Below are 26,416 nucleotides of genomic sequence, written 5' to 3'. Positions count from 1 at the left end.
GGCTTCGATGGGACTCACTAGCAGATATCCAACTACAGACACCTCAAGTGTTGTCCCTAAGAAAGCCTCATTGGTGCAACATTGGAGCAAGGGCCCTGCGCTTCTGGCCGTCTGGAGGCCCCAGGACAGAAGGGGAGCCCTAAGAGGTGCTGGCCCCCACGCGGCCCACTGTCTAGGCTCTGGGTTTCTATGTTCAGGTCGATGCTCTTTATTCTTTTTTCTTTCCAAAGCTACCAACATATCCTGGTTGGTTAGGCCAGTGTTTCCCAAACTTCTCTCATGATTAGAATCACCTGGTGGAGTTGTTAAAATACAGATTCCCAAATCCCAACTGAGAAGTGCTAAACTAGAATTTTTGGGAACATATAGTAAAATTGAGTTGTTAAAATACAGATTCCTGAATCCCAACTGAGAAGTGCTAAACTAGAATTTTTGGGAACATAGAGTAAAATTGTATATTAAAATTGTATATTTTACCTATATGTTCCCAAAAATTCTAGTTTAGCACTTCCTAGTTGGGATTGAATACTATACAATTTTACCTATATGTTCCCCAAAATTCTAGTTTAGCACTTCTTAGTTGGGATTCAGGAATCTGTAGTTTAACAACTCCACCAGGTGATTCTCATCCTGAGAGAAGTTTGGGAAACACTGGTTTAAACAAGCTGGGGATGAATCTCATTCCCTCCCTAGGAGGGTGTTAACTGCGTACACCGGTGCTGGCCCCGCCTCCCTCATCAGCCTGGCCCCGCCTCCCTCATCAGCCTGGCCCCGCCCCGCAGCCGGCAGGGCACGCCCACCGCGGCGGGCACACGGCGAGTCGGCGATTGTTGCGTGTGGCGGCCGCCTCCAGAGAGGTAGGTGCCCGCTGCCCCCCGAGGGTTCCCGCTGACCTCCCGGAAAATGACCCGGTCTTGCGAGCCGCGCAGGGCACCTGCCCGGCCCCCCGAGAGTCCCCTTTCTTCGTGGCGCTTCGTGGGCATCGCTGTGGTGACCCTGGTGCTGCAGTTCCCCGCGTCCTTGGGTAGGAGCCCAGGGAGGGTGCGCCCCGGAGAGGGACGGGAGCGGGCTGGGGGGCCGGCTGAGCGGTGTCCGAGGCGGGCGTGGGGCTGGGGGTCGGGGGTCGGGGAGCGGGGGAGACGGGGAAACGGGCTGGAAGGAGAGGGTCTCAGCGGGTCAGGGTCTGGCTGGAGGCGCAGGTGCGGAGCCGGGCGGGGCGGGGCGGGGCTCAGCCACAGACAGAGCCTGGGGTCGTGCCACGGCGGGTCCAGGGGGGTGGGTTCCTGCAGCGGCGGGGATGGGGGTTGTAGGGAGGAAGGCTGCCTGGTGGTGGTGGGCACGGAGGTTTCCGGACGCTGGGGCGCTGTGGGTGTTTGCTGGGGGCGGAGGGATCTCTCCGGCAGAAGCCTGCAGGTGCAGGTGCTTTGGGGCTGAGCGGCTCGGGATGCGGAGCCCGCACCTGAGCGGAATGAATGGGAAGGGCTTGCTCTCCAGTGCCCTGTGCGTGGGGATGTTGCTGAGACCCGAGCTGGGCCCTTGCGGAGTGTTTGCGCTAAGGATGCCTGGGTGAGGGGAGGGTGGGTGCCCGCTGCGCTGGGTCGGGGGGCGGGGAGAGGAGTTGGCTGGGGGTGACCTGCTGTGTGCTCAGTGGAGAGCCGGCGGGCACGCTCACTGCCGGCTTTTTTTTTGGGAGGGGGTGGGGGGCTGGGCTGGGCGCGCAGTGCCTTTAAATTATATATATATATATATATATATATATATATATATATATATATATATATATATATATATGATTTTTTACAGTGAGGAAGAAAGAGGGATAGAGAGTTAGAAACATTGATGAGAGAGAATCATCTATCAGCTGCCTCCTGCACACCCCCTACTGGGATGTGCCCTCAACCAATTGACTGGAATCGAACCTGGGACCTTTCAGTCCACAGGCCGGCGCTCTCTCCACTGAGCCAAACCGGTTTTGGTGCCCAGTGCTTTTTCCTACATAAAGGTTACAGGCTCGTTGTTGTCCCCAAATCATATGCATATGTTGCTCCCTCCCCTGCGCCCCTTCCCCCCATCTCCTCCCCATCTAGGGAAGATTCGGAAGCAATCTTAAAAAACGTAGGTAGCTAAACCTGGGGAGAAATGAGTGTCGTAAGAAATAACCATAAGCGATGGTGATATTGTTTTCTCGTGCGCGGCTCATCAACTAAGCGCGAAGGCCATACCCTGTGTGAGACCTTTCACTGAATCCGAAGAGTTATGTGATCTATACATGAAAAGCACTTTTGTTGTGTAAAAAAAGACATATTGGGGATCCTCTTGATATGCTTTCCGTTACTGGGATTGCATGAAACAAAGGTTGCTTGCCTAAAGCAATCACGCCGTTGTGTGCTTGCTTTCTTGCTGGCTCCGGGAAATTCTAGAATGATCTTATGCATTTGTCTGAGAACAGAACGATACAGACTTTCTAGCTCTTTGTGTTCCTATTGTGAACGGGGATGTCCCGCTCAGGGTATTCAGTAGATGTAGGTGGAACGACCTCTCGGGGAATCCTCTTTTAAACAATGCCGCTAATGACCAGCAGCCAGGCCTGCTTTGTCTCGTCTTGGACAGTTGTTTGAGGAGCATTCGGACACCCAGGTGAGCAGTCTGGCAGGAGGTCCACGTTAGGGCGTGGTAGAAGTGGAACGTTTGATATATTTTCGGGTTTTTAGAATATGATAGGAGTAAAATTTGACTTGTTTGGAATACTCTTGACTGATCTCGCCATCTGAAGTGAGGCCAACCCAGGGAGTGAGAGAGGAGGAAGGGTCCTCAGGGATCAGAATAGGGACATCTCCTTCTTTAAGATCCTTATCAGATAGGAAAGACGGCTGCATGCTTTTAGTTAGCCCTGTAGGACTTTTACTTGATGTGTCTCCATCACATTATTTTGCATAATAGTTCTAACACATTTCTTTTTAGACTTTCAAGCCCACAGGTAAGAAAAGAAAAAAAAAAAAAAGAATTACTGAAATAAAAAGGCAGAGGGAGAAAAAGGACTTCTGAGAATTGAGTTTTGAAATGAATTTCCAAAGAAATGCGCAATGATGCATACCTACAGCCCTGATATTGGTCTCCTAAATTTACTGTTGGATAAAAATGCGGCTCTTTCCCCAACACACCAAAAGCGAATAGAATGCGACTGAGAGCCCGTGGCCCACTCCGAAGGCAGTTGGGGGAAAGCAGGGCACAAGTCTTTACAGTCCTGCCGAGGACCTTTCCATTTGTTCCGTCCTCCCTGGCTGTCAAAGAGGTTTCATATCTCATTTTTATGCTCCCGTTTCCTCACCTTTAGGTGACTGTGGTAAACCACCAGTGTTTCAATCTATGAAGTTAAAGGGTACGCCTAAACCTTCCTATGCAGCTGGGGAGAAGATATATTTTGAATGTAATCCAGGATATTATTATTCTTATTTTTATGGCCTCAGCACCTATTGTGAGAAAAATGACTCGTGGCGCCCCATTGACGAAGCTTGTTACCGTAAGTAAACAGACCCTTGTTGTATGCAGGTGTGCTTGCTCTGGTGGTGGTGGTGTTTTTCTTCTGATCACATACTTGGATTCGTTCTCCACTATGGCGATGATGATTTTCCCATGGGAAACAAGGTTTTAGAGAGCAAGACAGATGTTTGAGCTTCGACAAACCTCCCGGGAAGTTTTTTGTAGGCCGTTGTGTGGATAAATGTGAATTTCATGTTTTCCCTTATCATAGTGAACTTAAGAAAATGCTATGGCATGAATTGACAAGAGCGGTGTGGAATTATTTTTTTATTAAGTCTGTTTTGAAATTTGTATGGGGGGAAAAAATGAATTTGCAAATTTTCTTTTAGGAAAACAGTGTCCAGTTCCTAAGGTTCCTAATGGTGAAGTATATGAAGAATTTGAACCAAATACGGGCTTTCAATTTGATAAAAACGCTTACTTTTATTGCAACTATGGGTAAGTTGCTCCTTAAGAGAAAATGAGGTAAATGTTACTGATTCAAGATTGTTTTTCTTCTCTTCTTAAACATTCCCAAAAAGTTGATTTCACCTGCTTTCTTATGGAGACTGAAAACATATGTACTTAATAGAAAAAAAACTTAGCGGAAAGCCAAGTGACATTAACCTTGTCATAGGTAACAATAAGCTTATTGTAAGCATCACAGATGTGGTAATCATGGTGACTTCATCTTTGACAACAGTATGCACCCGATTAAAAAAAAAAAAAAACAAGGCTCAGGGTGGAAGGAGGGCCCCCAGGAATAGTGTATGGTTGAAGTCCTCTAATTCTTTATGTATTTTCTATCTGATGGTTCTAGACTTCATTGTGATTGAGGTATTGAAGTCTATAACGATTGTGGTAGAAATGGCTGTTATGTAGAAATGGGCATTTCTCCAATTCTGTTGCTTCCTGTAGTTTGATGATCTGTCATTAGGTGTCAGTGTTTATAACCATTTTATCTGCTTGTTTTAGGTACCTTTTATTAATAGCATTTAAGGTCCTTTGTCTCTTGTCAACTTCTTTGATTTTGAGTCTGTTTGACCTGATACTAGTTCAGCCACTCCTGCTTTTTTGGGAGGTTATGGTTTGCATGGAATATCTTTTTACATCTATCAAGTGATTTTGTCTTTGGATCTCAAATGAGTGTCTTGTAGACAACAGAGTAGGACTGTGTGTTCATTCTGCCAACTCTTTCTTTCGATTAGAGCATTTGCCATTTAAGTGTAAACCAGTGAGAAGGAGGGGCTCTGCTTTGTGGTATATGCTTTCTATATGCCTGGAAACCTTTTTGCTTTATTCCCTCCATTATTGTCTGTCTTTTAAGTTAGTTGTCTTTCTGTAATGAAATGTTTACATGTATTCCTCATTTCTTTTTTAGTATATTTCTTTGCTATTTTTGTATGTGGTTACCATGGGGATTACATTTAAAACCCTAAAGTTATATCAATCTAAATTGGAATTTATACCAGTTTAATACACAAAAACCCAACTCCTTTATAGCTTCATAGTCACCCCATTTGGTTGTTACTGTCTCAAAACTGCATCTTTATACGCTCTTTTAAACGCATTATCTCATAATTTATATACAAAACAAGATTTGGAGTTAAATAAAAACACAAAGTTGCAGCCCAGCTGGTGTGGCTCAGTGGTTGAACCAGGTCACAGGTTAGGGTTAGTTCCCAGTCAGGGCACATGCCTGGGTTGCAGGCTCCATTCTCTCTCATCATTGATGTCACTATCTCTTTCTCCTTCCCCCTTCCTCTCTGAAATCAATAAAAAAATAATATATTTTTTAAAAGTTACAGTACCACTAGTTCTTACAATAATATTTTATCTTTAAATGTATTATCTCTTAAATTGTGAAGAGAACAAAATTATGATTACAAACTTTTTTTTTTACTACAAACTATTTTTAAAACAATACAAGCTTTTGTAATTACCCATGTATTTACCTTTAGTGAGAAGTTTATTTCCCATATGGGTCAAAGTTACTTTCTAGTGCATTTTTATTTGACCTTGGAGGACTCCTTTGAAATTTTCTTATAGGGAAGTTCTAGTGGCCACAGACTCCCTCAGCTTTTGTTTACATGGGACTGTCTTAATTCCCCCTTGAGGACAGTTTGGCTGGATCAAGTATTTTTGGTTTAGAGTTGTTGTTTTTTCTTTTAGCAGTTTTAGTATATCTACCCACTGTTTTCTGGGTTCCAAATTTTCTGATCTGCTGATTATATTATTAAGGATCCCTTGTATGTCATAATTTATTCTGGTTCAAGATACTCTTCCTGGTTCAAGATACTCTGTTTTTGGTTTTTGAGTGTTTGATTACAGAAGTCCTTATGTTTCATTGGGGGATTATGTCTCGCACACCTCCCTGCTGATACTATTATAATCCAAGTCTCTAGTATAAAGAGACATAGAATTTGCACTTAACTATAGACATCCTCCTGTATATTTTAAATCACCTCTAGACTACTTATAATACCTAAAACAATATAAAGGCTGTATAAATAGTTGTTACATTTTATTGTTTATGGAATGATGACAAGAAAAATAAAGCTGTACTTTTCTTTTTTAAGAATATTTTCAATTCGTGGTTGGTTAAATCCACAGATGCAAAACCTACAGATCTGGAGAGTCTACTGTATTGTGTTTTAGTGTAGGTCATTTGAAATCATTTTACCTGATGGTTATTGAGATCTGGGGTGTTTATATTCCTGTCTATTATCAAATTTGGGGAGTTGTGAGCCTTCATATTTCTTCATATATTCTTTTTGCCCATTTCTGTCTTCTCATGTTGGTATTATCACAGTGTGCATGTTGGTCCACTTGATGGAATCCCACAGGTCCCTTAAGCTCTGTTCACTTTTCACTTTTTGCCTTTCCTTTAGACAATAATTTTGTTGTCCTAACTTCATGTTCACTGATTCATTCTTTGGCTGGCTCAAATCTACATTTAAAAACTCTAATGAGGTTTTTCAAGGTATATTGTACTTTTGAACTCCAGAATTTTTGTTGTTTTTTTTTTTCCTGTTTATTTATTTATTTATTAATCTGCTTAATGATATTTCAGTTTGTTCACACATCATTTTCTTAACCTTTCTTCATTTTTTTTTCCATTTAGTTCTTTGAGCATCTTAAGAGTTATTCTGAAGTCTTTGTTTAGTAAATCTGCAATCACACCTTTATCAGGGACAGTTTGTTGATTTTTTTATAATGGATCATACATGCCTCTTTCTTGGCGTGCCTTGCAATTTATTTTATTTTTTAGGAATACCACATAATTGAATCTAATAATGTGGTAACTCTAGAAATCAGCTTCTTTACCTTCCTTAGACCTTGCTATTTTTTGGAATTGTTTTTGGATACTTTTATTGTAGTTTGGTGTGTCTGAGCTGAGATCAGTCCGAGATATAAACTGAAGGTCTTCTCAGATTGTTTCTGAGCCTTTCCCTGAGCACAAGCACTCAATTTCTAATTTTCTAAATATATGCTTTCTTTTTGAAGAGCCTGGTTTTTAGTGTCTACCTCCTGAGGGAGGAAAGAAAAATGTGTAGTGGAGAGAAACGGTCGCAGGATCTTTAAATCCCCTGAAAGTCGTTTCAGCTGGGGAGGAAGGAGCTAGCTGGAGAACAATGGCCTCCCATCTCTCTGTCCACTTCTCTGTGATCCGAGGCAGTAACCAGAACACAGTGTTCTCATATGTGTAGGGCAGGGCCGTTTTGCCCACCTGGCTATTGCAGGCTGCTTGAAGGATACACACACAGCTGCCTGCCACTTTGTGGATGGTGGGAGGTGTATAGCTGCTATTTTCCTAAGAGCTGAAATTATGTTTACTTGTTGGGGTCTTTCCTTGGAAGTTTCAAGCCATCAGTAGACCACAGAGTTCAAAAATAGTTAAATCAAGCAGATTCTGCCTTTGAAATGGTTGTCTAGTTGGAGTGACAAAGTCCTACTCTTCCATCTTCTCAGAATTCTCTCTTAAAATACTAAAATATGGAGAAAATAAGTGAACCTTCTGAAACTATGTACAAACTGTTTCACTATTTTTTTTAACTTGATCAAGTGAAAATAATGGAACATCCATTTAATAGTTATATACGGAACAACTGCTAAAGCATTTTGAGGTGTTTCCACCATTTAAGACACAGATTTTTTTCTCACAGAAATTGTATCTTTATTGAGAAACACAATATATACAGAGAAATGTGATGGCAAAAGAGTAAAGGAGAAGTACCAAATAGTTGTTCTTGATTATTGCAATGAGAATTCAGAAGGAGGAGAGTACTGTGAATTTAAATAATCAGAGATTTCATCAAGTAGTATGTCTGAGCTATTCCAAAAAACACATTCTGATTTAAAGAATACATGCATGCCTGTTTTATTGTGCTTTGCTTTATTGCATTTTTATCAGCATTTGGGCATAACACTCCACTGGCAAAAGAGTCAAAACTTGGCTGAAGGCTCAGTGATGATTGGCTTTTTTTATTATTATTATTATAAAGCATAAAGCATTTTAAAATTAAACTATATACATTCTGTCTTTAGACATAATGCTATTGGACACAATATACTACATTATAGTATAAATATAACTTCCTAGGCACTGGTCACCCAAAAGTTTTGTATGATTCGAGTTCTTGGGATTTCACTTGATCGTGGTGGTCCAGAACCAAACCCATGATATCTGAGATATGCCTGTATTAATAAGAGCTAAAACTTACCTAGCACTCACTATGTGCCAGATATTAACTCATCTACTACTCAAACCCATGATATATGTACTATTACCCCCGCTTCATAAATGAGGAATGTGAAAAATGGAAACATGAAGGGACTTGCCCAAGGTCAAATAACAAGTCAGTGCCAGAGCTGGGACTCCAAGCTCTCTAGGGCCTTACCTCTGGACTGAGTTGTTGTGTGACTGAGCAGAATGGAAGGAGCAAAGCCATGGAAATCAGTGTGTTATGCAAGGGAGAGCCAAGAGGCCAGCCTGCCAGGCACGACAGGTTTACTTAGGTATCTTTACTCTTGGCCAGTGTGTGTGCAAATGCAAAAACTGTTTAATTAAACTTCAGATTTGGTTAGAACTTTCATGATAGTATGCCATCTAAGAAAATTCCCCCTCAACTTACTATAGTGCAGAAAACAACTACATGAAATGTTCCTCTGTATTATGTACATCTTGTTAGCTGGTAAATAAAACAGTAACCTTTTTTCCCCCTTCATTTAGTTATTACTTAAAAGGTGAAGCAGTTATAACTTGTAAACTTTCTGGAGACACAGTGTATTGGGGCAGTGATATCCCAACGTGTGAAAGTAAGTAAATTTCCACTTTAGAATTTAGACTAGCAATTCTCAATATTTTTGGCCTGGGATCCACTTATGCTGATTTTTTAAAAGTAAATTATAATTGACATACAATAGTATATTAGTTTCAACATAGTGATTCATTGTTTATGTGCCTTACAATGTAATCACTCTGATAAGTAACCATTTAAAAAAATCAGTTTTCTTTTGAAAGTTCATTTCTACATGGTTTGACTTTGGGGTAAAAACATTTTCTCACAGAAACATTCTAAATAAGTATTGGATTCACCATTAGACTATAGAAATAATATGGTAATGAATTTATTGCATTTGTTTTACTAAATGTTGTCTTATTCTTTAATTTTCCTCTCATTTCCTCTCTCTCTTTCTTTCTCTCTCTCTCTTTTATAGAGATTTTGTGTAAAGCACCTGCAGATATAGTTAATGGAAAACGCACAAATGACTGGAGGAATGAATTTGAATTTAATGAAGTAGTGAGTTTTACTTGTGACCCTTCAAATGGATCTCAGGAGTTTTCACTTGTTGGAGAGAAAAAGCTTACTTGTTCTGGGCCTGAGAAATGGAGCAGTGACCCTCCACAATGTAAAGGTAATGATACTTCCATTTATTTTCTTCTTCATTTGCAAATACAGAGCAAACACTTTGTAGATAGTCTTACCTATAAGTAAACAAAGAGTCATATGTGCCTCCTGTTAAATTGACTTTTAATTTATCAAAAATTGAAACAAAAATAATTCTAGTTGTATGAGTCCCCACCTCCAACATGTTCTTGGCACTTCAGTTTATACAATGTGAACTACTGTATACATGCTTGGAAGGACCAAAAACTTAACATGCACTGGCTTAAAAATAAGAAAACCCTTTTTATATTAAAATGTCTGAGATATATCACAATAAGTAATGGTGGGGTAAACTGTAAAAGACCAGACTCTCTTACTGAAAACAATAATAAACTCTGTACACACATTTTTTTAAAAACAGTGTTTTAAGGCATAGGGAGTAAATTCAAAATGAGGTAACAGAATAATAAAGCTAAAAATAAATGAATTTGAAAAGATAAAGTACAGAAAATTCAATGAAACTAACACCTGCTTCTTGGAGAAGATTGATAAAATAGATATACCTACAGCTAGAATGACAAATAAAAGGATATTTAGTTATTATCAATATCAAGAATGAGCCGAGCTGGTGTGGCTCAGTGGTTGAACATTAACCCAGGAATCAAAGAGGTCACTAGTTTGATAGTCAGGGCACATGCTTTGGTTTCTGGCTCAAACCCCAGTATAGGGAGGCAGCCAATCAATCAGCAATTTTTCTATTTCTTTATCCCTTTCCCTTCTTCTCTTTTCTAAAAGTCAATAAAAACATGTTTTTTAAAAAGAATGAGACAACACCGAATATCCTGTAAATGTAAGGAATAATGTATAATAAGTGAATATTACAGAAAACATGATGCCTATAAATTTGACATCTTAAATGAAATGGACAAATTCCTGGAAAGACACAAATTACTGATGTCCACTGATAGATTAATGGATAAAGAAAATGTGACACACACACACAAACACATATACATACAATGGAGTATTAACAATAAACAGGAATGAAATCTTACCACTGGAGACAACATGGGTGGACATAAAGGGTATTATATAAGTGAAATAAAAAAGACAAGACAACTATAGGATTTTACTTATATGTGGAATCTAAAACAACAAAACAAATTAACAAACAGTAACAGAGAAGCAGATACAGAAAACGTAATGGTTGCCAAAGGGGAGAAGAGTGAGTGGAGGGGTGGGTGCAAAGAAAATACTGAGCGCAATAAGATTGACCTTGAATCTTCACCCAAAATTTTCAGTAAAATGCTTTTAAACATGGGACCATCTTTTTTTTTTCCTTTTTCTTTTTTTTAAAAAAGGACTTTGTCACTTCTAAACCCTGCTCTGCCACTTAGTTGGCTAGGTTTATTTCTCTAAGGCTCAGTTTTCTTGTTAATAAAATGATAGTAGCCCAACAAGGTGGTCCTATAACTTAACAAAAAAAACCCAAAAAAACACAAAACTGTTTTTAAGACACAAAATACCAAAACTACTGAAAGATGTAGGTAACCCGTATAGTCTCATATTTATTAAAGAAAGAGAGTTAAAACTTTCCCTCAAGGAGAATTGCAGACCCAGATGGCCTACCTGGGGAATTCTACCAAACATTTTAGGAATAGACAATAGCGCCTCTACACAAACTCTTCAAGAAATATGAGAAGGGAATACTTCTCAACTTATTTCATAAGGACAACATTAGTGTGATAGCAAAACCAGACAAAGACACTGCAAGAAAATTATAAACAATATCCTTAATAAATATCGAACCAAAACTTCTAAACAAAATATTAACAAATCAAATCCTATCATATATAATACTAATAATGCATGATAATCTATTAAGATTTATCCCATAAATACAAGGTTGGTCCAAATTAAAAAATTAATCAGGGTAATTTATAATATCAAGAGACTGCAAAGAATAACATGATCATCTTATTAGATGCCCCCAAAACAACTGACAGAACTCATTATCTTTTTAGGATAAGACTTCTGAGCAAACTAGGAATCAAAACTGGATAAAAGGCATTTGTAGAAATCTTAGAGCTTACATTAATTTTAATAGTAAAAATTAATTTATTTCCTCCCAAGGTGGGAACAAGGGAAGTATATTCACTCTCACTACTCTATTCAGTATTGTACTGGAGGTCTTACAACAAGGCAACAAAGAAATAGGCTATATGTATGAAAGGAAGCAATAAAATTGTCTGTGTAGACATTTCCAAAGACATTAGTTTTAGCTAGGTTTCAAAATAAAAGATCAAGCTGCAGAAATCAATTACATGTCTATATAATTCTAACAGCCAGTAGAAATTGAAATTTTAAAATTGCTGTTTAGAACACCTCCAAAATACTTGCACATAAATCTATCAATATATGTGAAAAGATTTGAATGCTAAAAACTTCTAAGCACTAATAAAGAAAATTAAGAAAAACCTTAATATATGCAGGGACATAACATTGGTCATTGATTGGAAGACTCAGCATAATAAAGACATTAATTCTCTGTCTTTTATGTATAAATTCAGCACAATCCTGATAAAAAGCCAAGCAAACTTTTTGTAAATTGACTAACTGATTCTAAAATTTATATGGAATGACAAAAGAACTAGAATAGTCAAAACCATTTTGAATATAATTGAAGGATGCACTCTACCTGATATCAAGAGTCTATGTAAAGTAGACTATAAGATATATAGCCATATAGGACAATGGAACAGAATAGTGAGTCCAGAATTAGACTCTTGCAAATATGTCCAGTTGAGTTTAATCGCAGATATGCAAACAAATCAGTGGTAAAATGATTCTCTTTTCAAAAATGACACAGGCACAGTTTGGCTTCTATAAGGGAGGAAAAAAAGAACCAAAACCTATGTAAGCACTATTCTCAAACATTTACTCAATAAGCAGCATAGATTTACACGTAAAACCTGAAACGGTAAGACTTTTACAAGAAAACTTAGGAGTTATTTGGGACCTAGACAAAAATTTCTTAAATACAGCCCATAAAGCATGATTCTTGTCAAAATTTTAACAAATTGGGTGTTCCAAACTCAAAACCACTGGTCTGCAAAAGTCAAAGAGAATGAAAACAAAACAATAAATAAAAAATATCTGCAAAGCACACATCTGATAATGAGCTTTTGTCTACAATATAAATAACTCTCAAAGCTCAATAAGAGAACAATACTAATTTTTAAAATAGGCAAATATTTGAATATACCTATTTCATCAAACATGAAATACAAATGACAAAAAAGTGAAATTTTATTCAATATCATTAGTAATTACAAAAATGTAATTAAAAAACCACTAAGAGATGCCACTACCTTTTTTAAATGTCTGACATAAAACAAGTCTATTTTAACTTTCAACTTTATTTCAACCCACAACCTGGGCATGTGCCCTGGCCAGAATCATGCCAGTGACCTTTCGGTGCATAGGACGATGTTCAATCAACTTAGCCACACTGGCCAGGGCACATAACAAAAAGTCTTTGTTTTAAAAAGTAGCGTCTTGTCTTTCATTTCTTCTCTTCCCACTGGAAATTTCTACTTTGCACTATCTTTTCTGGCACTGGGTTAAAGCAACTTTCTTTTAATTCTGAAATTTCTCTACTCCTTAGTGGTACTGTGTGAACCGCCAGTGCTCAAATATGGAAAACCATTGTCGGAAATGAAAGAAAAATTTTTCTACAAAGATGAGGTTGCATTTCAATGCCTGAAGGGTTTCTACCTTAATGGCAGCAACCCAGTGTTCTGTGGTGGAAACAGTACTTGGGAGCCTGAGATGCCCACATGTATTAAAGGTACACATTATATCTTTTCTTTCTTTTTTAAGGTTTCATTTCTTTGATGTTAAATATCAGTGATACACAGTCATTGAAAAAAAGCAGTTTTAGTAATTATCTTATATGCATATCCATGACAGATGTATGACATAAAGTTCATATAGACTTTTGCTGTTGTGATTTTGTATGTGTTCATAGGGTTCTTAGCACATTATGTGATATATCATGATATATCACATAGTTATACACATGTATCTTGTTCATATTTTTATGTATAAAAATGGTTAGCAACCTTTTTTTTTTTCAGGATAAATTGAATGAATCATGGGAATTTTTACCTAAATAAGAATGGAATTTATGTAAATGAAAAGTGATTATTTTCAATTGATTGATTCACATTGTTATATTTTTCAATATCAAAACCTATTTTAAGTCATATTTAGTAATATCCTCCTTATATTTTTACAAAAATCGTTTGAATTCATGTTAACACTCATCACTTTTAGTAAGAGGAAGAACGTATTTATAGTCATTTTGATTGTTATTTTCACTGATTCTAAAATTATTTGCTATAGTCCACATATATAAATGGGTATATATACTTGGGCAAGTTATGTAAACTTCAAGTGTATTTGCTTACATGTAAAAGGACTTATTGCCTCCCTAACTGGGTGAAAATACAGCTTCAACTGGTTGCACTTAAAACATTTAGCATTAATTTCTGGCATTTGGTAGCCTCGTAAAGGAAGCTGATATATGACTTAATTGGTAGTAGTGAAGAGGAAGATGTGGCATTGGTTTTCTAACATGAATGCTTTTTGTGTCACCACTTTTGCTATTTTATTTATGTTTAATATATATATTTATTGATTTCAGAGAGGAAGGGAGAGGGAGAGATATAGAAACATCAGTAATAAGAGAGAACCGTGTATGTGCCCTGACTGGGAATCGAACCGTGACCTCCTGGTTCATAGGTCGACACTCAAACCACTGAGCCACTGCAGCTGGGCTAACTTTGCTATTTTAATTCATTTGCCATATTTAAAAAGTATCTTCCTGGTCCAGGACTATGTGTGTTTCCCAGACTGCAAGTTCTTTTTATACAATACAGTTTGAACTGGGAAATTTCTGCTGTCTCTAGAACAAGACTGGTGTTTATCCTACCTCATGCAATTCTTCTTTTTCTCTTTACTGGACATTTCTCTTTGGTAACAGAAACTAAATTTCAAACCAACTTAAAGGCAGGAAAAGTCCTTAGGTACTGGATTGAAATGGAGGACTTGTTGCAGGGACTGTCATCAGCCACTCGGCCTAAGACCTGAGGTTATTTTCATGCGGTGGGAGGAGCTGTCTTCCTGATTTCAGTGCTGCTTTCTCTGGCTTCTCTTTGGTTTCAGTGGAACCAAGAGGCAGGGGCAATAGGGGGAAGAGCATTAGCCTGGGCTCACCTCACTCAGGGCCCTCCATTGGTTCTGCTTACTCCTGGAACACCATTTCCGTGGGCTTTAATTTCCTGTTGGTTAAGGAGGGTGTTGAACACAAATCTCAATCACTGGCTTCTAATTTGGTTATTTTCTGTTGTCCTAAGACTTTAAAGAATCGAGGAGAATTACGCATGTTAACATGGTAATTTGAACACCTTTTTATAATATACCTGGTACCTGGTTAGCCTCCTTGAGTTTGAGTTGAGTGCTGTGAGGTTGGAGAGAGGGGAAGAGATGGTTTTGGTGTGGATTGATATATAGGATTGCATATAAATTTTATACTCATTGACCCATCCATGTTTACCTGCATGGTTCTAGTGGGTATATATACTGTGGGATACTGTGTTTGTTGATATGCTCTTTTGAAAGAGTTGACCATGATCACTCATAAAGGATTTATAAAACACATGTAGTTAATATTTGAAAGAGGAGGATTGAGGTGAGGAAAAGTGTATGAAGAGAAAAATGACAAGGATCTTTTTTAGAAATCATAACTCCTCATGGTATTATTAAATCAATTTTTATTAGAGAAGACTATTAAAAAGGACCAATATCATCATATAAATAATGGTGATAAAGTAGATCTGATTGTGCTATGAAAAAAATGTTCAAGACATATTAAACAGAAGAAGGCATACAAATGATTTGGTTTGATACTACCTAGGTGGTATATTTTAAAAATGTATGTTCACTCTGAACAAAATATTTTTGTGATTTGTTTTTTAGTTAACTTCTCAGGTTTTCATTATAAAATATAAAATAGTGAACTTTTTTATGTATGCACCTGTGTAAATATATTTAGGTCATATTCTCAGAAATAGAAACCCATAGTTTGGAAAGTGTGCATATTATAACTTTGAGGAATAATTAATCTTTCTGGAAAATAAAAAAAATCAACCCTGGGTGGTTTTGCTCAGTGGTCGGTCAGAGGGTCAGCCCTGGGATCGAAGGGTCATGGGTTCAATTCCCAGTCAAGGGCACCTACCTTGGTTACAGGTTCCTTAGCCCTGATAGGGGCGTGTGCAGGAGGCAACCAATCCAAGTTTCTCTCCCCCAACTCATTTCCTTTCACTCTCTCTGGAAATCAATGGAAAAAATACCTCAGGTGAAAATTTAAAAAATCAAATGCATATTTTTATTGATAACGGATAAATGGAACAACATTTATTTTTCCAGGTTTCAAGCCTACTCATCCAACCAAACCTCCAGTTTCAAAATATCCAGGTAACTCTTTATCCTACTTCTATTAAGAACTTTGTATGGTGATGATGAAAAGTATTATCTTTTAATTTGCATTTCTTTAATGAGGCTGAACCTTTTTTGTTTATATTTATTTATGACCTTTGCTCAGTTTTCTGTTAGGTTTCTAAAATGTTTTTTTGTTGTTGTTGATTGTGAGAGCTCATTACAAACCAAAGACCTTTTAATATATAGTGAATATTTTTTCCAGGTTTTTTAACTTTAATTTTTCTAGTTCATTTTTTTAAGGTTTTTATATAAAATTGTTTATATCTTTTGTTACATGAGTAATATACAAATGTATTTTATATATTTTCAAACATAAAAGTCTACAGAGCAAAAAATTAGTTCTCTTTCTCTAGTTCATTGTTCATTGTCATGGTTAGTAATTTAGCTATATTTTTATTCATTTCTGATGTATAAGGATACATCATATCCTTATATGATGTTATACATATTGGGCATTTTTTTCTTAACCAGAAATAGAATCGCATTGTTCATATTTTTCTAAAACTCTCAAACTAACTTAGATTGGGATTGTATTTAGACTTATTCCCATTCTTTAATGACAACTTTTATACCATATTTTAAATTTATTCTCCTATAATAGTCTGTTATATGTGCAGAAGTTTTATATTAATAGGCAGTTGAATGTATTGATCTTTTCCCTAATGGCTGTGTTGTCTTTCTTATAAAAGCTTTAAGTCTTGAAATTACATAAGCATTTTAAGAACCATGTATCTGATTGCATTCTTTGCATTTAAATCATTGGTATATCTGAAGTTCATTACGGAATGTGGAATTAGATTATGTTCTCCACTCTACCCACCCTAAATCAGTGGCTAAGTATCACTGTCTATGGAATAAATTGTCTTCTCTCCAACTGTTTTACTATGCACTGAACTCACTGGTGTTCTAGCCTCCTTTCTGTTCCCTTAACTCAGTCTATTCCAGTACTAACATCAGCTTGTTTTTTTAATGTAGTACTATGATGGTTTAATATCTGGCAGAACACCGCCTGTTTAGAAGTGTGCAGGCTACTGTTATGTTGATTTTTTCCAGACTTTTATTTATTTATTTATTTTTACCATTTCAGCCATTCTAATTGTACAATTTGGTGGGATTAAATACATTCACATTGTTGGGCAACCTTCACTACTATCTCCCAAATTTTTCATCTTTCCAAACTAAAACTTTATTCATATCCCTCCTCCCTGCCTGGTAACTTCTAATTTCTGTCTCTATGAACTTGACATGAGAGGTAACTCATAAGTGGAATTTTACATTTGTCTTTTCTGTATCACTTATTTCATAAGGCATAATGTTTTCAAGTTCATCAGAGTAGCATATATCTGAACTTTTTTTTGTGGCTGAAAATATTGCATTGTTTATATATGCCATATTATGTTTACCCATTTATCTATAAATGGATACTTGGGTAGTTTCTACCTTCAGGCTATGCTGAGTATTATTTCCTAAATATTGGCATTCAAGTATCTGCGTGAGTCCCTGTTTGCAATTTTGAGGGCATGGCTGGCTAGGAGTAGAATTGCTGGGTTTTATAATTGTTTCATTGTATGGAACCATACTTCCACAGAAGCTGCACCATTTTACATCCCCATCAGCAATGCACGAAGATTCAAATGTCTCTACCTCTTTGCCAATACATATTCTTTTCTGTTTTTTGGTAATAGCCATCCTAATATCTGGTAGGTAAAATAAGTGAAGTAGTATCTCATTGAGGATTTGTTTTCATTTCCCCCTTAATTAGTGATGTGTAGACATCTTATTTTGCACTTATTCCCTATTTGTATCTATTCTGTAGAGAAATGTCATTCAAGTCCTTTGCTCATTTTTGAATTGGGTTGGGATTTTTGTTATTTAGGAGTTCATTATGTATTTTGGAAATTAATTCCTTCTCAAGTATATGATTTGAAGATGTTTTCTTCCATTCTGTGGGTTGCCTTTTCACTATTGATAGTGTTTTTTGATGCACAAAAGTTTTTTTAATTTTGATATACCCAATTTATTTGTTGCCTATGCTTTTGGTGCCACATCTAATAAATCATTTTAGTGTATATAAATGCAACTGATTTCTGCATGTTGATTTTATAGCCTACAATTTTGCCAAATTAACTTATTAGTTTTGTAATTTTTAGACTTTTACATAAAAGATTATGTCATCTATAAAGAGATGACATGATAATTTTTTTAACTAGTTCCTCTGGTCCAAACTTCCAATATTATGTTAAGTAGCAGTTGCAAATGTGGGCATTCTATCTTGTTCTAGATCTTATGGAGAAAACAGTTTATCACCATTTGACTATGATGCTAACTATGGGTGTGTGTTTTAAAAAAATAAATGGCCTTTATTACATTAAAGAATATTTCTATTCCAAATCAACTTCTAAATTTTAATCCCTCCTCTAAAAATCTTAGGTAGAATCATATTTCATTCAAGGCAAATTTGAGAATACAATAATGGTAAATTCGCTTGCTATTCTACACAGGAAATGTCAGTGCAAAGGGAAAAGTTTGCTGAAATTTAGTATAAACTTTGAATATTTTATAATTCTATCTTTAATGAAAAAATAACAATTTATATGAAAATTACAAGCATTTTTATACAAATGCAAAAAAAATCAATGAAGTTATAGATCTTTAAGCTTTATTTAGTCTTTTCTTGTTTTAAACTTATTTCCTTTTTCTCTCTCTAGGATATCCCAAGCCTCTTGAATCACCACCAATTCATGAGCTTTTCGAAATAGGTATTTGTTATCAATAATTGTTTATCATGAGACTTTAGAGTCCTAGTTAAATATATTATGTTCCAATTATTTCAAGTTAGGGAAAAAAAGATTAGCAATAGTATGTGCAGATACATGTACGCAATTTTCTCTAATCTTGTGAATTCTAATTGTCCTATTAACCTTTACTAAATAACCTGGTGTGGTAACTATAGACAAAACAAGACACATCATATAGCTGGAATCTATTAGCAGTGTTCTGTAATCAAAATGATCTGAATGTACTAGTAGTCATGCTAAAACTAGAATACTTTTTAGATGATCAGATCAAAAGTAAAATGCAACTGCTACCTAGGATCCATACATGTTCAATATCTTTAAATCTACTTTTCATTTCTTCTCAGACCCAGGAGTCATTGCTCTAATTATTCTTACTATACGTAAGTATCTCAAACTTGAATACCACGTAGAATATTACTGTGAATTGCATTCTTTTCTAATGACTTTGTAGTTTCTCTAATGTTTATAGCTTGAAATTAAGCAAACCACTGTAGAAAAAAAACTGGCCTTTCATATGATATGCACCTTTTGCAGGTGACTGTTCATTCATTTATATTCTGTATGTCCATTTAATAACCATAAATTATTTTTTAAAGATAATTAGTTTTAATCTCAGGTGTTCTTCAGGTAATTTTCTAAACTAAAAGGACACTTTTCTGACTTACTGTAGACTATTTAAGTGATTCTAGGGAATTGCATTTAGATAGGGAAGAGTCCAGATGGACTATGAATGTATATGTGCTTAATTATATTTCTGACCACTGAAATGTAGCCGACAGTAATTTCTTTTGCTAGAATTTGAATCTTAGAAATTATTTTTGCGAGTTACATGCCATTTGTTCTCTGGTTTCTTATATTATAGTTGTTGGCCTTGCAGTAATTTGCACCTGTGTGTACAAATGTCTTCGCAAAGAAACAAAAGGGGTAAAGTAAACATGTTTCTTCTAATTTATTGGTCCTTCTCACTTTTGAAATACTTTTGTGTCACTTTTGTTTTTAAAATGTGCTATAATTAGTGTGCCATCCAAATTACATTTCTTGACTAAAATTATTCTCAGCTGCGCTTAATATCATTGCTATTACTTAATACAAAAGTAATCAGTGCAGAATTGCTTGAGGTATTAGCTGTTAAGTTCAGGTTCTGCAGCAAATCATGGACCATGATGAGCCTTTTTCCACTCTAGGTATACCCTATTTTCTAAAGTGAGCAGTGATCAAGATTACATTTAAAATAGTTCACTGCTGCATAGTAGAACAGTGAACTATTTTAAATGTAATCTTTAGATTCTACATAAGAACAAAATAGATCCACAGACATAGAAGCAAGTGGTCAGCAAAGTCATTGGTCAATAGTACAATAATTGAAATTTGAGAGCCAATTTTTTTAATGCCACTTCTTCAAAATAGACTTGCCCAGGCAGTAGTATTTTGTGGAAGAGCCACACGTGGCTCGCGAGCTACAATTTGCCGACCACAAGTATTATCCACTGAGTATGACTCAGTGGATAATGCTTCAGGCCATGGACTGAAGGGTACGTACCTTGATTGCAGGTTTCCCAGCCCTGGTCCAATATGTGCAGGAGGCAACCAATGGATGTCTCTCTTCCTCAAAATATCCTCAAGTGAGGGTTAACAACAAAGTCATAGAACACTGACTGTTGAATCTTAGTGGGAAGGCAGGATTGGGTGAGAAGAGATTAACCAAAGGATTTATGTGCCTAGCCCATGGACACAGTAGTGTGGTGAAAGCGGGGAGGGTGTCAGTGGGAAAAACATCAAAGGGGACATCGATAATACTTTCAACAATAAACCATTTTATCAAAAAATACCTAGAAAAAGTTTAAACAAGGAGTTTTGTACTCAAATTTTAAGACTCAAGAGAAATTGAAAATGGTACAAGTAAATGAAGCATATACCATGCTTATGGATAGAAAGAATAAACATTTTTAAAATGTCCATAATACCAAAAGCAATGTATTGATTTAATGCAATCCCTATCAAAAAACCAATGGCACTTTTTTCAGGGAACTAATAAATAAAACTTATATGGAATAACAAAAAAACCCAAAGAACCAAAGCAATCTTAAAGAAGAGCAAAGTTGGAGGTATCATGCTACCGGATATTCAAATATACTATAAGGCTTAAAAAAACTGACACACAAATCAATGAGCAGAGATCCCAGAAATAAACCCACATCATTATATATATATATAATCAGTTAACATATGACAAATAAGTTAGACTTTTCAATAAATGGTGCTGGGAAACTGGACAGATGCATGCAAAAAAAATATTAGACCACCTTTCACACTATATATAGGAAAACTCAAAATGGATTAAAGACATATTTAAGACTCAAACCATAAAAAAATAAAAGGAACCATAGGCAGTAAAATATCAGATATTTCCCTTAGTAACTATATATATAACTATATATATACACACACATACACACACACACACACACACACACACACACACACACACATATATATATATATATATATATATATATATATATATATATATAGTCATCTTAGGCGAGGGAAATAAAATAAAAAAAAATAAACAAATGGGGCTATTCAAACTAAAAAGATTTTGCACAGCAAAGGAAACCAACAAAATGAAAAGATGCTCAACATCATTAAATCAAAGAAATTCGAATTAAACCCACAGTGAGATAATCAACACACACTTGTCAGAATGGATATCAATAAATCAGGGATGTGGAGAAAAGGGAACTCTTGTGCACTGTTTTATGGGATGCAGATTGATGCCAACACTATTGAAAACATTATGGAGTTTCCTAAAAAAGTTAAAATGGAACTGGCTTATGACCCAGCAATCCCACTTGTGGGAATATTCCCAAAACACCAATCAGAATACATTCACCCCTATGTTCATAGCAGCATTATTTATAATAGCCAAGATCTGTAAATAGCCCAAATATCCCTCAGTGGATGAGTGGGTAAGAACTGTTACATTTACACAGTGGAATACTCCTCAGCTGTAAAAAAGAATTAGAGCATTATGCTAAGTGAAATAAGTCCGTCAGAAGAAGACAAGTGCCAACTGATTTTAATTATGTGTAAAGAACAAAAACAGTCTGAGGAGAGAGGGGTTACAGGACTGGGTGAAAAAGGTGAAGGGATTAAAAAAAAAGAAAAACCCCTATGGACAAATGAAAGTATGGTGATTACCTACCAGAGGGAAAGGGAGATTTAAGGAAATAGAGGAGGGTACACAGGCATAAATGGTGGTGGATGGAAACCTGACTTGGGGTGGTGAACACACAATACAATATACAGATGAATTGTACACCTAACACCTATATAATGTTATTAACCAATGTCATCCCAATAAATTCAATAAAAAGGAAAATGGATTAGGGACACTATTGGAAGTATTAACAAAGTTAACCACTCTAAAACACACCTTAATATCAAATGTTCAAAAGCAAAGAAGAGTAAACAAATTGAGAAAGAAATACAGTAAATGTCATGTAATAAACCTTATTGCTCATCTGGTGTTGCTCAGTGGTTACATTCCTGGTCAGGGCACATGTCTGTGGTTATAGGCTCAATTCCCAGTGTGGGGTGTGCAGGAGGCAGCTGATCAATGTTTTTCTCCCTCTTTCTTCCTCTCTGAAATCAATAAAAAAATATTTTTAAAAAACTAAAGCCCTAGCTGGTTTGGCTCAGTGGATAGAGTCAGCCCAGGGACTGAAGAGTCCCACATTCAATTCTGGTCAAGGGCACATGCTTGGGGTCACATGCTCAAACCCCAGTAGGGGGCATGCAGGAGGCAGCTGATCAATGATTCTCTCTCATCATTGATGTTTCTATTTCTCTCCCTCTCCCTTTCTCTCTGATATCAATAAAAATATATTTAAATAAAAAAACACAATTGTCATAAGATATGACAGAGTTGAGACCAAATTTAATAGTCCTCTCAGTAATGTGAAGTTTAACTGATCTATTTTTTAGATCAGTTAAACTAAACCATATTGGCAAATCATTTAAAAATGGCTCATAAAGCAAAACCTAAGTCCATACTACATATGAGATACTTAAATTACAGTGATTCACAAAAGCTAAAAGTAAAAAGTTGGACAAAGATTTACCAAGCAGATGACAAGGAAAAAAGGAGTTGTAACCTTAATAACAATAAATAAATAAATAACCTTCTGAAATTAATGTTAGAAAAGAACACTTCATAAAACTACCATACTCCACAATGAAGGTATGATAGTTCAAAATATCTATGCAACAAATAAAACCACAAGCCACCTACAAAATCTAGAGGAGATACTATAAGAAAACAGTTTGATTTTAAAACACCATTCTTATAAAACAGGTTAAATGGACAAAAATTATAAGTATAAGGAATACATCAGTAGTTTCCATAAAATAGAAATATTATAAACAATATTCTCTATTCATTATGCAATTAACACCAGAAATTGAAAATGAAACCAACAAACAAAAAAAGCCTTTCTCTGTGGAAGGATGGGATAGAATGCAGACAGGAGACCTGGTCAGTGTGTCTCAGAGATTGAGTGTCAAACCATTTACAATTCCTGGTCAGGGCACATTCCCATGTTGTGGGCTGAATCCCCAGGACGGGGCATGCAAGAGGCAGCTGATAGATGATTTTCATCATCGATGCCTGTCTCTAAAATCAATAAAAACTTTCTTTTTAAGTATACAGGAGAGAGTGACACTGAGTTTCACTTTACAGAGTTTTGACTTTTGAAAGCATATTTATTAATCTACAAACTCAAAAATTAAACTAAATTAAAAAATGTAAAACAAAAGCAAATTGAAACAAATCTAATGTTATTTCAAATATATACATACGATACCCACAGAGAAAGAAACAAATTAATCCAAGCAATTTATGAACACAATATTTAACTATATGCCCACAAGACTTGGGCACTAAAGCGGCAGTATATCGGTATAAGGAGGAAGAGTTGAAAACAGATCCTGAACTTTTAAAAAAAATATTTGGTCTGCTCATTGTAGTTACATAGGTGAGAAACAAACATTTTGGAGACATTCTGGGATTGAGCAACTACGCTGATGTCACGTAAATTATCGGGGTGCCCTTGAGAAGAACGTGGTGCTGGAGTTTTTATGGCCAGCCACCTTGTCAGACATCATTGTGGCAAATGTTGTCTGACCTATTGCTTCAACAAACCAGAGGACAAGGATCTGTATATGGGTTATGAACTAACAACAAAAAAACGGTACTTTATTAATTAGGGTTAATTTATAAATTAAATTTTAATAAAATATTGGTGTAGAAATCAATATCAGATTTTTAAATTTTTATGTAAACAGGTAAAATAGAGACCTGTCACTTTAGAATATTTATGTAAAACTATCAAAACATTTTTATCTGCACATAACTAATCATGTTTAGCACTATTAACGATACTGTACTGAGTTGCCTTCACACACTCAAATATTCACTCTATCCACTGCTCTATGCTCCCCACAGAATGGGTCCTTAAACCACTCACTCTTCTTGTGATCGCTCCAGGTCTCGGTCGGATCGGTGGTGATCACGGTCCGGGGAATGACACTTGGTGTTGGGCTGTATTGTAGGACTCAGATGATAAGCACTGCTGGAGTAATGCTGGCGGCGAAGTTTTTGCACAGCTCTCTCCCTAACGTAAAAAAGTTTAAAATAGAAATTTTTAAACTTCACATCCGGTGACATTACCAATACTGTGGTAAAACCGAAAATCAATGCCGCCATCACGGGACTGCCTGTTGTTATCTAAGAAGCAGTGCTTCTCAGGGTCAGTATTGCAGAGCTTACCATTCAAAGCGCTCTGTCCCTAGCTGTCTTCTGGTGATGTCTAAATCAGCTTCCAGTTGCGTTACAACATTCCTGAACTGGGCCACATCTCGACTCTGGATGGCCCTGTGTAAACGAACATAAGAATGACTTAAAATATGTCTAGGATGCCTAGGGTACACTAACCCATATTGGCAAGGTTTTTCTCTCCTGGATCCAAGCCAAATTGTAATTTTTGTGGACGTGTTGCCAATTTTAGATGTAGCAAATACACAAAGTAGCCTATATTTGAAAACCTTAAGCTGAGCCAGCCACATTCAATCAGTTAAAATTCCTCTATATCAGTTTCCCTGTGTTTACATGAAGTAATATCTGTTATCTAGCTTATCTATTTACTGCCAATTCTTTTTTATAAAAGTACTTCAAAGTATTACATGCAAATTAATTGTACAACCAATCAAAACTGGAATTTGTTAGCACCGTGATTAATATGATCTGTTACATATTAAATTAACCAAGTGTTTTATGTATACTTATAATTAAATTTGATATACCTGTACTCTCTCTCTCCAATTTAACAGGATCCTCTTTAGGACTAAGCAATGCCACAAACCCCGGTAGCAAGGCACACTAGCTTTAGGAGAATGACGGAGATGAATGCTGCTGGTACAGAACGCTCTATCCTTTCTGCTTGCTCCCAGGATTGCATTCTAGACTGCTAATATCTAAACGTAGAGGCTAAGAACACCAAAGTTGATCCTGTTTGCCAGTTCTAAGTGACATTACTTACCAGCCAGTCTAAAGAAGAATGTACCCTTTAAGGTGAAGTTTTGGCATACTTCACTAAGGCAGGGTTCCCCCTACCAGCTTGAAAAAGTGATTTTGCATAACCCACTGAAGGTACCACAACAACCCAGCTGCAGTGACTAAAAAGAACGCCTCGATGACAGCTGCTATACTGAAAACAGTTTCTGAAGAAAGCTGGCTTTGGCTTTGCAGATTTTGCTTAGTCAGGGGCTCCTGTGAGCTGATTCCTGAGATCATGATTCCTGTTCTTTCCTAGGTCCCAAGCTCAGACAGAAGGGCAGAGTTGAGTCTGGATGAAAATGTGTTCTAGATGAGATAAGAACAGGGGCTAAGAGTCCCCATCAACTTTTTGTGAGAGGTGACCAATTGTAATAATAGAACATTCACTCTCCAGGCAGGTATTTCTACTCTCCTTCCAGCCAGGGTAATGGAGTAAGCTGCTAATGGTGCCAGGGATTCTAAAAGTAGCAGCAGCCCAGTGGGCATGGACAACAGTGTGAGGTGGCTGGGGTGGAGGTAGGTGGGAGAGAGTAGGGCGGGGATAAAGGGTGATTGACAGAGACTTGACTTAGAGTGATAAACACACAAGACAGTACAAATGATATGATATAGAATTGTGCACCTGAAACCTGTATATTTTTGTTAACCATGTCACCCCAATAAATTCAAATAAAAAGGAAAATAACTAAAGCCAAAATCAATGCTCAAGTCTTCAATATTTAGTGAATGCAGGAGTTCTTCCAGGTACTTAGTATGTACAATGATAGGTACATAAGGAAATACTGTGTAACAAAATGGAAAGGTTAGTTAGCAATATCGGGTAGGTGGGTCCATAAATAGAAAACAACTTCTGGTTTCAAAAGTATTTTTGTTTCTAACCTGATTATAATATTTCCTAGAGGCAGTATTTTTAGATCGGACATTCTATTATAGCCAAAGCTCTATTGGGAATAACCAACAGAGATGGTCAAACAAATATAAATAAATTTATCTAAACATAATGTAAGTAAGTACCATATCTTAGGCAA

General features: G+C 36.5%; 2 protein-coding genes across 3 annotated transcripts in view; one reads left to right on the top strand and one right to left on the bottom strand.

Annotated features, from left to right (window-relative positions):
• The first annotated feature begins 814 nt into the window (after positions 1-814).
• LOC311612398 (membrane cofactor protein-like) lies at positions 815-26,229 on the top strand. Of its 2 annotated transcripts, none has more exons than XM_084865322.1 (11): positions 815-857; positions 3,335-3,520; positions 3,870-3,978; positions 8,753-8,838; positions 9,241-9,438; positions 13,078-13,260; positions 15,903-15,950; positions 18,683-18,733; positions 19,117-19,152; positions 19,635-19,696; positions 25,163-26,229. In XM_084865322.1, the coding sequence occupies exons 2-11, from the start codon at positions 3,367-3,369 to the stop codon at positions 25,172-25,174; spliced, it is 939 nt and encodes a 312-aa protein (XP_084721448.1). In that variant the 5' UTR covers positions 815-857; positions 3,335-3,366; the 3' UTR covers positions 25,175-26,229. The 2 variants fall into 2 exon arrangements, with proteins under 2 accessions (XP_084721448.1, XP_084721447.1); XM_084865321.1 differs by lacking the exon at positions 815-857 and adding an exon at positions 893-1,024.
• Positions 23,792-26,416, bottom strand: part of LOC311612402 (testis-specific gene 10 protein-like) — a 48,909-nt gene continuing 46,284 nt past the window's right edge. Inside the window, exons 19-20 of the mRNA XM_084865327.1 lie at positions 24,603-24,707; positions 23,792-24,447 (exon numbers count right to left, since the gene is read on the bottom strand). Of these exons, the coding sequence (XP_084721453.1) occupies positions 24,297-24,447; positions 24,603-24,707 (256 nt within the window). The 3' untranslated portion in view covers positions 23,792-24,296. The remainder of the gene's footprint in view (positions 24,448-24,602; positions 24,708-26,416) is intronic.

This window comes from Pipistrellus hanaki (assembly GCF_964339955.1).
Source record: "Pipistrellus hanaki genome assembly, chromosome: 18".
Lineage (NCBI taxonomy): Eukaryota > Metazoa > Chordata > Mammalia > Chiroptera > Vespertilionidae > Pipistrellus > Pipistrellus hanaki.
The sequence above is the reverse complement of the archived record's forward strand: the minus strand, read 5'-3'. Positions and strand labels throughout refer to the sequence as shown.

Excerpts from the sequence above, each read along its gene's own strand:
- LOC311612398 (XM_084865321.1), top strand. The coding sequence starts at position 904 with ATGACCCGGTCTTGCGAGCCGCGCAGGGCACCTGCCCGGCCCCCCGAG. Across the intron at positions 15,951-18,682 it reads TCCAGTTTCAAAATATCCAG|GATATCCCAAGCCTCTTGAA; the intron begins GTAACTCTTTAT and ends TTCTCTCTCTAG. Across the intron at positions 18,734-19,116 it reads TCATGAGCTTTTCGAAATAG|ACCCAGGAGTCATTGCTCTA; the intron begins GTATTTGTTATC and ends ATTTCTTCTCAG.